At 41.8% G+C, this 12,795-nt stretch overlaps 1 protein-coding gene across 1 annotated transcript in view; it reads left to right on the forward strand.

Annotated features, from left to right (window-relative positions):
- LOC140464393 (transducin beta-like protein 3) overlaps nt 1-12,228 on the forward strand; it is a 65,787-nt gene extending 53,559 nt beyond the window's left edge. The window contains exons 21-23 of the mRNA XM_072559387.1: nt 4,479-4,637; nt 7,190-7,280; nt 11,384-12,228. Of these exons, the coding sequence (XP_072415488.1) occupies nt 4,479-4,637; nt 7,190-7,280; nt 11,384-11,765 (632 nt within the window). The 3' untranslated portion in view covers nt 11,766-12,228. The remainder of the gene's footprint in view (nt 1-4,478; nt 4,638-7,189; nt 7,281-11,383) is intronic.
- Nucleotides 12,229-12,795: the final 567 nt, after the last annotated feature.

Here is a 12,795-nt window from a genome sequence, read left to right on the forward strand (position 1 = left end):
ACCCGTCCATGCCTACCAGATATCCCAACCCAATCTAGTCCCACCTGTCAGCACCAGGCCCATATCCCTCCAAACCCTTCCTATTCGTATACCCATTCAGTGCCTCTTAAATGTTGCAATTGTACCAGCCTCCACCACTTCCTCTGGCAGCTCATTCCGTACACGTACCACCCTCTGTGTGAAAAAGATTCCCAGTAAGTCTCTTTTATATCTTTCCCCACCCAGTCTGCACATCCCTGGACACTAAGGGCAATTTAGCATGGCCTATCCACCGAAGCACTCCACTGGTCACAGGCCTCCAGTCTGAAAAGCAACCCTCCACCACCACCCTCTGTCATCTACCTTTGAGCCAGTTCTGTATCCAAATGGCTAGTTCTCCCTGTATTCCATGAGATCTAACCTTGCTAAACAGTCTCCCGTGGGGAACCTTGTTGAACACCTTACTGAAGCCCATATGGATCATATCTATCGCTCTGCCCTCATCAATCCTCTTTGTTACTTCCTCAAAAAACTCAATCATGTTTGTGAGACATGATTTCCCATTCACTATGCCTTGCTGACTATCCCTAATCAGTCCTTGCCTTTCGAAATACATGTACATCCTGTCCCTCAGGATTCCCTCCAACAACTTGCCCACCACCGACGTCAGGCTCACAGGTCTATAGTTCCCTGGTTTGTCTTTTACCACTCTTTTTAAAGAGTGGCACCACGTTAGCCAACTTCCAGTCTTCCGGCACCTCACCTGTGACTATTAATGATACAAATATCTTAGCAAAAGGCCCAGCAATCATTTCTCTAGCTTCCCACAGAGTTCTAGGGTACACCTGATCAGGTCCTGGGGATTTATCCATCTTTACCCATTTCAAGACATCCAGCACTTCCTCCTCTGTAATCTGGACATTTTGCAAGATGTCACCATCTATTTCCCTACAGTCGATATCTTCCATATCCTTTTCCACAGTTAATACTGATGCAAAACACTCATTTAGTATCTCCCCCATTTTCTGTGGCTTCACACAAAGGCCACCTTGCTGATCTTTGAGGGGCCCTATTCTTTCCCTAGTTACCCTTTTGTCCTCAATGTATTTGTAAAAACTCTTTGGGTTCTCCTTAATTCTATTTGCCAACACTATCTCATGTCCCCGTTTTGCCCTCCTGATTTCCTTCTTAAGTATACTCCTACTTCCTTTATATTCTTCTAAGGATTCACTGGATCTATCCTGTCTATACCTTACACATGCCTCCTTCTTTTTCTTAACCAAACCCTCAATTTCTTTAGTCATCCAGCATTCCCTATACCTACCAGCCTTTCCTTTCACCCTGACGGGAATATACTTTCTCTGGATTCTTGTTATCTCATTTCTGAAGCCTTCCCATTTTCCAGCTGTCCCTTTACCTGCGAACATCTGCCCCCAATCAGCTTTTGAAAGTTCTTGCCTAATACCGTCAAAATTGGCCTTTCTCCAATTTAGAACTTCAACTTTTAGATCTGGTCTACCCTTTTCCATCATTATTTTAAATCTAATAGAATTTTGGTCGCTGGACCCAAAGTGCTCCCCCACTGACACCTAAGTCACCTGCCCTGCCTCATTTCCCAAGAGAAGGTCAAGTTTTGCACCTTCTCTAGTAGGTACATCCACATACTGAATCAGAAAATTGTCTTGTACGCACTTAACAAATTCCTCTCCATCTAAATCCTTAACACTATGGCAGTCCCAGTCTATGTTTGGAAAGTTAAAATGCCCTACCATAACCACCCTATTATTCTTACAGATAACTGAGAGCTCCTTACAAGTTTGTTTCTCCATTTCCCTCTGACTATTAGGGAGTCTATAATACAATCCCAATAAAGTTATCATCCCTTTTTTATTTCTCAGTTCCACCCAAATAACTTCCCTGGATGTATTTCTGGGAATATCCTCCCTCAGCACAGCTGTAATGCTATCAAAAATGCCACTCCCCCTCCTCTCTTGCCTCCCTTTCTATCCTTCCTGTAGCATTTGTAACCTGGAACATTAAGTTGCTGGTTCTGCCCATCCCTGAGCCCTGTTTCTGTAATTACTATGATATCTCAGTCCCAAGTTCCTAACCATGCCCTGAGTATGGTTAGTACATTTGTAGATGACACCAAAAAAGGTGGCTTAATGGACAGTGAAGGTGGTTACCTCAAAGTACAATGGGACCTTGATCAGATGGGCCAATGGACTGAGGAGTGGCAGATGAAGTTTAATTTAGATAAATGTGAGGTGCTGCATTTTAGTAAGACAAGCCAGGGCAAGATTTATACACCTTAATGGTAGGGTCCTGAGTGTTGCTGAACAAAGAGACCTTGGATGCAGGTTCATAGTTCATTGAAGATGGAGTCACATGTAGACATGGTGGTGGGGAAGGAGCTTGGTACATTGGCTAATGCATTGAGTAGGGGGGAGTTGGGAGGTCATGTTACGGCTGTACAGGACATTGGTTAGCATGCTTTTGGAATACTGTATTCAATTCTGCTCTCCCTGCTACTGGAAAGATGTTATGAAACTTGAAAGGGTTCAGAACAGATTTACAATGATGTTGCTGTGGAATGAGCTGTCAAAGGAAGTAGTGGAGGCTGGCACAATTACATTCTGTTAAAAGACATGGGTATAGGAATAGGAATAGGAAGGGTTTGGAGGGATAAGGCCAAATGCTGCGAGATTAATTTAGGATATCTGGTCAGCGTGGATGAGTTCGGCTGAAGGGTCTGTTTCTGTTCTGGAAAACTCTGGCTTCTAGTCAAGCTTATGATTGATTTGTCAAGGCAGATCATGCTTAGGATGTACATTTTGAATCCAGTGTGTCACCCAAGCTAGCTGTCCCTGAATGGCTGAGTAAGCAAGCAAGGTTCAATGAGTTTAATGGAAATATATCATGGAATTGTCCAGATGCAGATGCTAAAATACCTACCACACACAATGCAGTTACCACTGACACTCCTGTTGCATATAGGTTTTTTTTGTAAGCCCTCTTTCTCTTTAGGTCATGCACGGTGATCAGCTTACATTGAAATCAAAATGTAAAAATGAAAGGGACGCCTCTATATTTAACACTTCTGTCAAAACCAGAAAACTAAAAGAATGTTGATGGGGACAACATGGTCAGTTGTCGCTGTTTGTAAAAATAAATAATTGCACTCTTCTATCATTTGAGAGGCCAGGTACTAAATCGGGATGGCAGCTTTGTCTACTGACTTCCCAGCTGGTGATTTAATGCCAAAATGCTTGGTCTGGCTTGCCTTAAGTGACCCAGCATTTTGGCAGAGTTCCTGCTTTGGGTGCAGTTATTAACAGCTGTGCTTCAAGTTCAACTAGTTTCAAGAAGACTGTTTCCTTTCTTTGCAAATTTCATACTCAAACAGACTTGCTTATAACCAAAGGTACTGGTGCACCCAGGTAGCATTTCTGAGGAATTTTAACTCTGTACTATTCTATTAATGAAGCTGAAATTAGATTTATCGCACAACGTTTTAAATTTAATGTGGACCTGGCTCTCTCTGCACCTTCTCTGCAGCTGTAGCATTGTATTCCTCAGTTCTATTACCAAATGCACTTTGTATTGCACCATCTGCCTGTACTGCACACAAAACAAAGCTTTTCATCTGGTAATAATTCAAATAAAATAAAAATGGGCAGTTTTGTCTCAGCCATCGCCATAATTTTGATTTTGAAAAAGACTGTCTAAGAAGCCATATGGAACGATTTATTAATTAGAATAGTGTACAGTACTCAGTTTTATTTTGTAAATTTAAGATCATTTTTAAGGCTTTTAAAAGATGTTCATCGGTGTTCCTATGCAGAAAGAAGCTTAATTTTAACCTATTTTCTAATCAACCAGCTTATTACAGACCTCCGGAACAGGTGGGACCTGAACCAGGCCTCCTGACTTGCAGATAGGGATGCTACCACTGCACCCCAGTTTTAATAACCTTTTAGATTATTTGCAAACTGGTGCAAATAGTGGAAATTTGTAGAGATAGTTGATTTGATCTACAGATGCAGTCAGTGTAATGAACAGGGTCCACTTGCTGAAGTATGTTTTGAAACAAAAGCCCTATTTAAGATGAATGTAATTGTGTGTGAAATGCCTTAATCCTTTACAATGGGCTGGCAGTTCAGTTCTATTATGTCCGTGTCAATGATTACAAAGTCATTCTTCTCTAAGTCTGTATTCCCTGCAAAGTGACTGCATTTCATCTTAAAATAATAACAAAACACAAGTTGCTGGAAAAGCTCAGTAGGTCTGGCACACCTATGGAGAGAAATCAGAGTTAACGTTTCAGGTGCGGTGACCCTTCATTGGACCCGAACCATTAACTCTGACTTCTCTCCGCAGTTGCTGCTACCTCTGCTGAGCTTTTTCAGCAACTGCTGTGTTTGTTTCTGATTTCCATCCTCCACATATCTTCCGGTTTGCATTAAATGACTTTGATTCCTTTGTTTTATCTTCCTCAGAGTCTGTGTTAAAGTTCTGCATTGTATGGAACACAAATTCTAAACACTGCCATGAAGCTCAGTGTGTTGTCCAGATCCTCCTACAAAATGAAACTCCTGAGCAACTTCTTCAATACAATGGGATTAAAGGTGCTTTGGAAGGATTAATCCCTTATACTGGTAATTAAACTATTATCCTTGTTGTTTTCTTTCTTAGAAGTAATTGGGCGTTTTATCTTTTAACTTACTATTTTGTTGAAGGACTGCATGATTTATAAAGAAGTGCTCATGTTCGCCAGTTTATTTCCGCTTTCTCACCTTCAGTGCCACCTTCCTCAGGTGTGGGACTCCCCAGTGAATACCAGTAAGACACTGAATCATCAAAGGAGGGTGCAGGCAGTCAGCTGAAAGCCAGACTTTGTCTGTGCCCCATTCTGGTTTGTGAAACTTTGTAGCAAGAGTCAGATTGAGAAAACACTAGGCATTTCATTGTACCTGCTTGTTTTTGTTTTGTTTTTCTTCCTCTTGACTTAATTCTATAACAAGAAGCGTTTTGTTTTACACTATTGTATTACACAATTAGTTTGACCTCAAGAGAGCTATGTTCAAAGATTCCTGTTGATAAATCAGGTCACAAATACTATGAAAGCTCTTCGTATCGGGTTCAAATCAGACTTCCTGTTTCGCTGTCAGCTAGAACCCAGAAAACATAATCACAGAGTCAAACAGCACAGTAACAGATCCTTTGGTCCGACTTGTCCATGTTGAACATAATCCCAAATTATAATAGTCCCACCTTCCTGCATTTGGCCCATATCCCTCCAAATCTACCTTTCATGACTTATCCGAATGTCTTTTAAACGTTGTAACTGTACCCGCATCCAGCACTGCATGAACTACTGTGTGTGGAAGAAAAGATGCCTCACATGTCCTTTAAAAAACTTTCTCCTCTCACCTTTAAAATATGCCCCTAGTTTTGAACTCCCCAACCTTAGGGAAAAAACCTCATCTATTCACCGTATCTATGCCCCTCATGTTATAAACCTCTATAAGGTCACTCCTCAATCTCCTGCACTGCAGTGAAAAAAAGTCCCAGCCTGTCCTTGTAACTCTCACCCTCCAGACCCGGTAACATCCTGAAAACTTTTTCTTCTGAACCCTCTGCAGTTTAATGATATCCTTACAGGGTGACCAGAACTGCACACAGTACTCAAGAAGAGGCCTCAGCAGTGTTCTGTGCAACTTTAACCAGACATTGCGACTCCTCTACTCAAAGGCCTAAACCATAAAGGCAAGCGTGTTAAATGCCTTCTTAACCACCCTGCCTATCTGTGACACAGATTTCAAAGAATTATGTACCTGGACCCCGAGATCTCTCTATCCTACAACATTACCCAGGGCCCTACCATTAACTGTATATGTCCTGCCCTTCTTTGTTTTCCCAAAATGTATTAGCTCGCATTTACATCCAATTGGCAAGCTCACCGTGAATCCCATGTGATCTAACATGTCTGACATGTTGAACCTTGTCGAAGGCGTCACTAAAGTACATGTAAACAACACCTGCCCTCATCAACCTCAAGGTTGAGGCTTCTTCCTCAAAAAAACTCAGATCAACTTTGTGATTTGAGTTCATGATTTCCCCCGCACAAATCATACCTTGACTCTCCAAATGCATGTAAATCCCAACTTTCAGAATCACCTCAAACAACTTACTCACCGTTGATGTCGGGCTCACAGATCCATAGTCCCGGGCTTCTCCTTCCATCCCTTCTTAAATAAGGGCAGAACATTCGCCCACCCACCAATTCTCTAGTACCTCAAATAAGTGAGACAAATATCTCTGCTAGGCATTCCGCAATTTCTTCCCTAACTTCCCACAGCGTTCTGAGATATATTAGATCAGGTCCTGGAGATTTATCCAACTATTATGTTTTCTAAGCTCTCCAGTACATCCTCTTCTGTAATGTGACCTGTTTTTAAAACATCAACAATATTTATCTCCCTTAGTTCTCTAGCCTCCATTTCTTCCTCCACATTAAAACTAATGCAAAATACTCATCTCTCCCATCTCCTGAGGCTCAACACATAGACAACTTTGTTGATCTTTAAGCAACCCTACTCTCAGTCTGGTTCCTCTGGGATTTAAATCCGATGCTTGCCTTTTACATTCCTCTTGTCTAAATGCACCTCCTACATCTTTGCTGAGAAACCTTGATTCTAAAGGGTCACCAGATAGTTACACCTGGCTCATTTTTTTCATGTTTGTTAATTGTTATGTTCAGATTTGTTAATTTGTTCAGTTCCAATCCCATCACAGCTGATGGTGGAATTTGAATTCAATACAAATGTGGAATTAAGAGTCTAATGATGACCACAAACTATGTCAGTCATTGGAAACAAACATCTGGTTCTGTAATGTCCTTTCGGGAAGGAAACTGCCATCCTTACCTGGTAGGCCTCCATGTGACTCCAGACCCACAGCAATGTAGTTGGCTCTTAACTGCCCTCTGGGCAATTAGGAATGGGTATTAAATGCTGGCCAAGCCAGCAACACCCACATCCTGTAAATGAACTTTTAAAAAATTAAAGCATTTATTTCATATTTAAACAATGTGTGCCTGAGATGTTAGTTCTTTGTCAGTTATGGGCAAAGCCAGGAAGCATCTGGGATGAAGTTTCCTTTGTTTTAATTAGTGTGAAGTTCATGGCCTTTTATTGAATGCTTCCAGAGCGACATTTCCAGAGGGTGAATAGACTGTTGCAGGCTTCAATGTTTCTGGACTATATGTGGCAGAGTATGAGACTGACTGGAAGCTCCTGGTAAGTACAGGCTATAAATAACAGTAATATCACAACGTTCACCCTTTGTTTGGTGATGTAGTGGCATGCAACATTTGAGGTACTCTGTTAATTCCAAAATGTTGTAACTTGGTATAATTGCACCTTCAGTTGAATACATGAGGCCATTTATAGGTTCTAGCATTGTTTTTTAACCAATTACAATCTGCAGTCTTCCATCCCTGACCTCACCTTTGGCATACTGTCTCATCAAAATTTGCTGTTTTCCACAACCTGTCTTCACCAAACCCCCCCCCCCCCCCCCAACCCTGGCTCACAACTGACAGCATCCATCACTCAATGTGGCTGGAGCCCATCAAATGCAGTCAGACCTGGTTCATCACCGGCAAAGCTGCTCCACAGTTATTCTTTAATCGTAACTTTTTCTGGATTATACTCAGCTGTTCCACTCATAGAGTCATGGAGCACAGCAACAGACCCTTTGGTACAACTTATACACGCTGACCAGATATCCGAATCTGATCTAGTCTCATGTGCTAGCATTTGGCCCATGTCCCTCTAAACCCTTCCTGTTCATCCATCCAGATGCCATTTAAATGTTGTAATTGTACCAGCCTCCACCACTTCCTCTGGCAGCTCATTCACACATGCACCACCTTCTATGTGAAAAATATGACCCTTAGATCCCTTTTAAATCTTTCTACTCTCTCCTTAAACCTATGCCCTCTAGTTTTGGGGTCCCCCATCCCAGGGAAAAGACCTTGTCTATTTAACCTATCCATATCCCTCACGGTTTTATAAACCTCTGTTAGGTCACCCCTCATCCTCCAAAACTCCAGGGAAAATAGCTGCAACCTGTTCAGCGTCTCCTTGTAGCTCAGACCTCCAACCCCTGGCAGCATCCTTGTAAATCACTTGTGCACCCTCTGAGGTATAACATCTCTGGAGAGCTACATTGCAAACCTCCTTCCTGTTGCTTCCACCTTTGTCTCTGGCAAGTGTAAGGAGTACGTGGCATTCGGTATCACCAAGATTGGGACACTCCGATCAGCTATCCCTATCAGTTCACCCACATTCCTACAAAGTTGCAACTCTGGCTGCACAGCCTGTCCTCCCATCAGGTTTCACTCAGACCCTGGCTTGGAGCATCTGCCTTTCTTCCCCAACATTAGATGTGTTCCCATTAACCTTGCCACGTTACTAAAGGAATTTAAAGTAAAAGATGCCTCCAAGCCCTCTGACCTTGCAAACTGGTGTCCCATCTCAATGCTCCCCTTCTACTTGTGTTCTGAATGCTCTCCCAAATCCATGCCAGATTTTTGCCTCATAGCGATGTACAGCACGGAAACAGATCCTTCGGTCCAACTCGTCCATGCCAACCAGATATCCTAACCTAATCTAGTCCCACCTGACAGCACTTGGCCCATTTCCTTCTAAACCCTTCTTATTCATATACCCATCCAGATGCCTTTTAAATGTTGGAATTGTACCAGCCTTCTCCACTTCCTTTGGTGGCTCATTCCATACACATACCACCCTCTGCATGAAAATGTTGTCCCTTCGGTCCCTCTTAAATCTTTCCCCTCTTACCCTAAACCTATGCCCTCTAGTTCTGGACTCCCCCACCTCAGGGAAAAGACTTTGTCTATTTACCCTATCCATGTCCCTCATGATTTTATAAACTTCTATGAGGTCACCCCTCAGCCTCTGACGTTCCAGGGAAAACAGCCCCAGCCTATTCAGCCTCTCCCTATAACTCAGACCCTCCAACCCCGGCAACATCCTTGTAAATCTTTTTTGAACTCTCTCAAGTTTCACAACAGCAATTTTTGAGCCATAGAGGTCGACTGCACATAATAATGCCCTTCAGCCCATCAATTATGTGCTGGTCATGACTGACCCCCTAACACTAATTCCATTTTCCAACAGTTGGCCCTCTGCCTTATGTGCCTTGTCATCACAAATGCATATCTAAATACTTTTTAAATGTTATGAGGGTTTCTGCGTCTACCACTCTTATAGGCAGTGAGTTCTGGATTCCCATTATCCTCTGGGTGAAAAATTCTTCCTCACATCTCCTCACATGTATTTGGAAAGGCAAGTACTGGTGAGGGATATTTAACATGGCTTTCTGCATGGGAAATCGTGTCCCACAAACTTGAATGAGTTTTTTGAAGAAGTAACAAAGAGGATTGATGAAGCAGAGTAGTGGATGTGACCTATGTGGACTTCAGTAAGGCGTTCGACAAGGAGACTGGTTAGCAAGGTTAGATCTCATGGAATACTGGGACAACTAGCCATTTGGATACAGAACTGGTTCAAAGGTAGAAGACAGAGGGTGGTTTTTCAGATTTGAGGCCTATGACCTGTGGAGTTCCACAAGGATTTGGCCTGGGTCCACTACTTTTGATCAATTATATAAATGATTTGGATGTGAGCTTAAGAGGTACAGTTAGTAAGTTTGCAGATCACACCAAAATTAGAGGTGTAATGGACAGCGAAGAGGGTTACCTCTGATTACAACGGGATCTTGATCAGACGGGCCAATGAGCTGAGGAGTGTCAGATGGAGTTTAATTTAAATAAATGAGAGATGCTGCATTTTGGGAAGGCAAATCTTAGCAGGACTTAATGGTAAAGTCCTAGGGAGTGTTGCTGAACAAAGACCTTGGAGTGCAGGTTCATAGCTCCTTGAAAGTGGAGTCACAGGTAGATAGGATAGTGAAGAAGGCGTTTGGTATGCTTTCCTTTATTGGTCAGAATATTGAGTACAATTGGTCATGTTTCGGCTGTACAGGACATTGGTTAGGCCGTGTTTGGAGTATTGTGTGCAATTCTGGTCTCCTTCCTATCAGAAAGATGTTGTGAAACTTGAAAGGGTTCAGAAAATATTTGCAAGGATGGTGCCAGGTTTGGAGGATTTGAGCAGTAGGGAGAGGTTGAATAGGCTGGGGCATTTTTCACTGGAATGTTGGAACCTTATAGAGATTTATAAGATCATGAGAGGCATGGATAGGATAAATAGGCAAGGTCTTTTCCCTGAGGTGGGAAGTCCAGAACTAGAATAGATTTAGGGTAAGAGGGATAAGATATAAAAGAGACCTAAGGGGCAACTTTTTCACGCAAAAGGGTGGTACATGTATGGAATGGGCTGCCAGAGAAAGTGGTGAAGGCTAGTACAATTGCAGGATTTTAAAGGCATCTGAATAGGAAAGGTTTGGAGAGATATGGGCTGGGTACTGGCAGGTGGAACTAAATTGGGTTGGGGTATGTGGTCAGCATGGACAGGTTGGACCGAAGGATCTGTTTCCATGCTGTACATCTCTATGACTCTAAATTGTAAATTTATTCTCCCCTACTCCCCCAGACAATAATCCCTCCACCAAGTGGAAAATCTCCTCCTGTCTACTCTATTTATGTCCTTCATATTTTCATTCAACTCACTTTTAGCATTGATTCCGTTTCCTATGCAGTAAGGAAAACAGCCCCAGGCTGTGCAATTTCTCTTCATAGCTAAAGCGCTCCAGCTCAGGCAACACCCTGGGTAAATCTCCTCTGCACCGTCTCCGATGCTATCACATCTTCCTATAATGTGGATCCCACAATTGCAAATTCTGTAGCTGTGATCTAACCAATGATTTATACAGTTCCAGCACAACCTCCGTGCTCTTAAACTCTGTTCCTCAGCTAATCGAGTCAGGTCTTCTATAAGATAACTGAATAATGGGTGAGAGTTGTGGAATTCAGGTCTGTAAGCACTGAAGACTTCAACAAAAATTACATTGGGCTGAAACCAGAGCTTGGGACCAAGTTCAGGATAAAATTGGTAAGATACTGAAAATAGTTTGGTGGTAACTAATGAATCAAAGTCCCTGGTGTGATGTTTTACTCTGTGCAGCATTAAATATTGTATTTAAAAAGTTGCATCCTCAACATTGCAAAGGTGTGACTGAGCATATATATTTAAAAGTGTAGTCCTTTCCTGATAGCTTAAGAGGGTCACAGATTGTTAAAAGTACTAAAACATTACACATAGAAGTAACAGGTTCATTAATTAATAATGACCTTTTCATCAAGTTATTGGTACTGCCTAGTTGTCACCAGAGTTTAACTGCTGTTTCCCAGTGACTCAGACATACACATTGGGGGCATGGAGATTGACCCGTTCTTTTCAATGGACAAAGCAGCCATCGGGGCCGGAAAAGCAGCAATTACTCCAGGATCCGATTGCCCCCAGGGGAGCAAGAAGCAGGAGGTTGGGAAAAATGTGGATATTGACAGTGACAGTAGTGCATCAAACCGTGGAAATGGCCACAAGCAAAAACACCTGCTGTCAGCTTGTGAGCACCTCAAAGAGAATTCGAAGCCCGCAGCAGAAAGTCAGAGTGATTCAGAGGAAGACACAAAATCCAGTGAACAAAGAGCAAAGACATCTGTAAGAAAAATAAAGCAAACACCGCCCAGTGTGAGAAAGAAGACAATCTCTCCCAATGAATTAATGCTGTGACAGTGTGCCTGACATGCTGTCATCTTTTGGATGTTCTGTAAAATCCCTTTGTTAATTGATGTATGTTTGATGAAATTGATCTGACTTTGAAGCCATATGATATAACAAGTAGAGATTTAAGGCATGTATATTCTGAGTTACAAATTCTTTTTGTTACTGCGAGAGCAGCAGTATTGCCTTTTTATAAAACAAAAGACTGGTTTTATATTTGAAAACTGAAATTTTATAATAAAGTCTCCATAATGCTAAACACTTATTTAATTCCCACGTAATCATCACTGGATAAAAGTGCTGATAATGTTGTAAAAACTATTTAAGTGCAGTGTTAGTATAGCCCATATAAGCTTGCTTTCGTAATACTGAATAAATCTTTTACAGTTTCTCTTCATAATTATCAATACGTAAAGACTGTTTTGTATTTGGCACAGTAATTATCAATATTTCAAAACCAGAAATGTGTGTTTGAATTTGGAATTTTATTGGTTGATGTATATTAATATACAATGAAATTATGTTTTCAGTCTGGGCCTCCCATTTCTTGAGGGTCTTTTAGTCCAATTCATCCCCTTGAGGGAACTATGCTCAAATAATACTAACCCTTCCCAGTTGGAGTTCTTAAAATTGCAGCCAAAACCCTTGTGTGTGGTTGAAATGTAGATTGTCGAACCCCATGTTAGTCAAGTTATCAGTACTGTAATTCTATTATCTCTCTCACGTGGCACATAAGTAGCACTTCAGAGCTTTCGGTAGAATGCTGCAATGTTTCTCTTTCTGATCGACATTTTGTTTGTCATATGGATTTTATGTGCTTACACCATTTTCAGTTTATTTATTTGCTTCCTTTTTTTATTGGTTCAGAAAGCCTAAATTAATGTAACCTTTGTTTAATTGATTGCAATCCCCCATTTTAAATTATTTTGGAAATCACACTGTGCAGCCAACCCTTTTCTGAAGTACATTTTCAGGGCTGTGACAAAGTTAACTGGATCAGCCCACAAGAGCACCTTTGCAGCCAGCAGTTCTGCAGGCA

This window comes from Chiloscyllium punctatum, chromosome 40 (assembly GCF_047496795.1).
Source record: "Chiloscyllium punctatum isolate Juve2018m chromosome 40, sChiPun1.3, whole genome shotgun sequence".
NCBI lineage: Eukaryota > Metazoa > Chordata > Chondrichthyes > Orectolobiformes > Hemiscylliidae > Chiloscyllium > Chiloscyllium punctatum.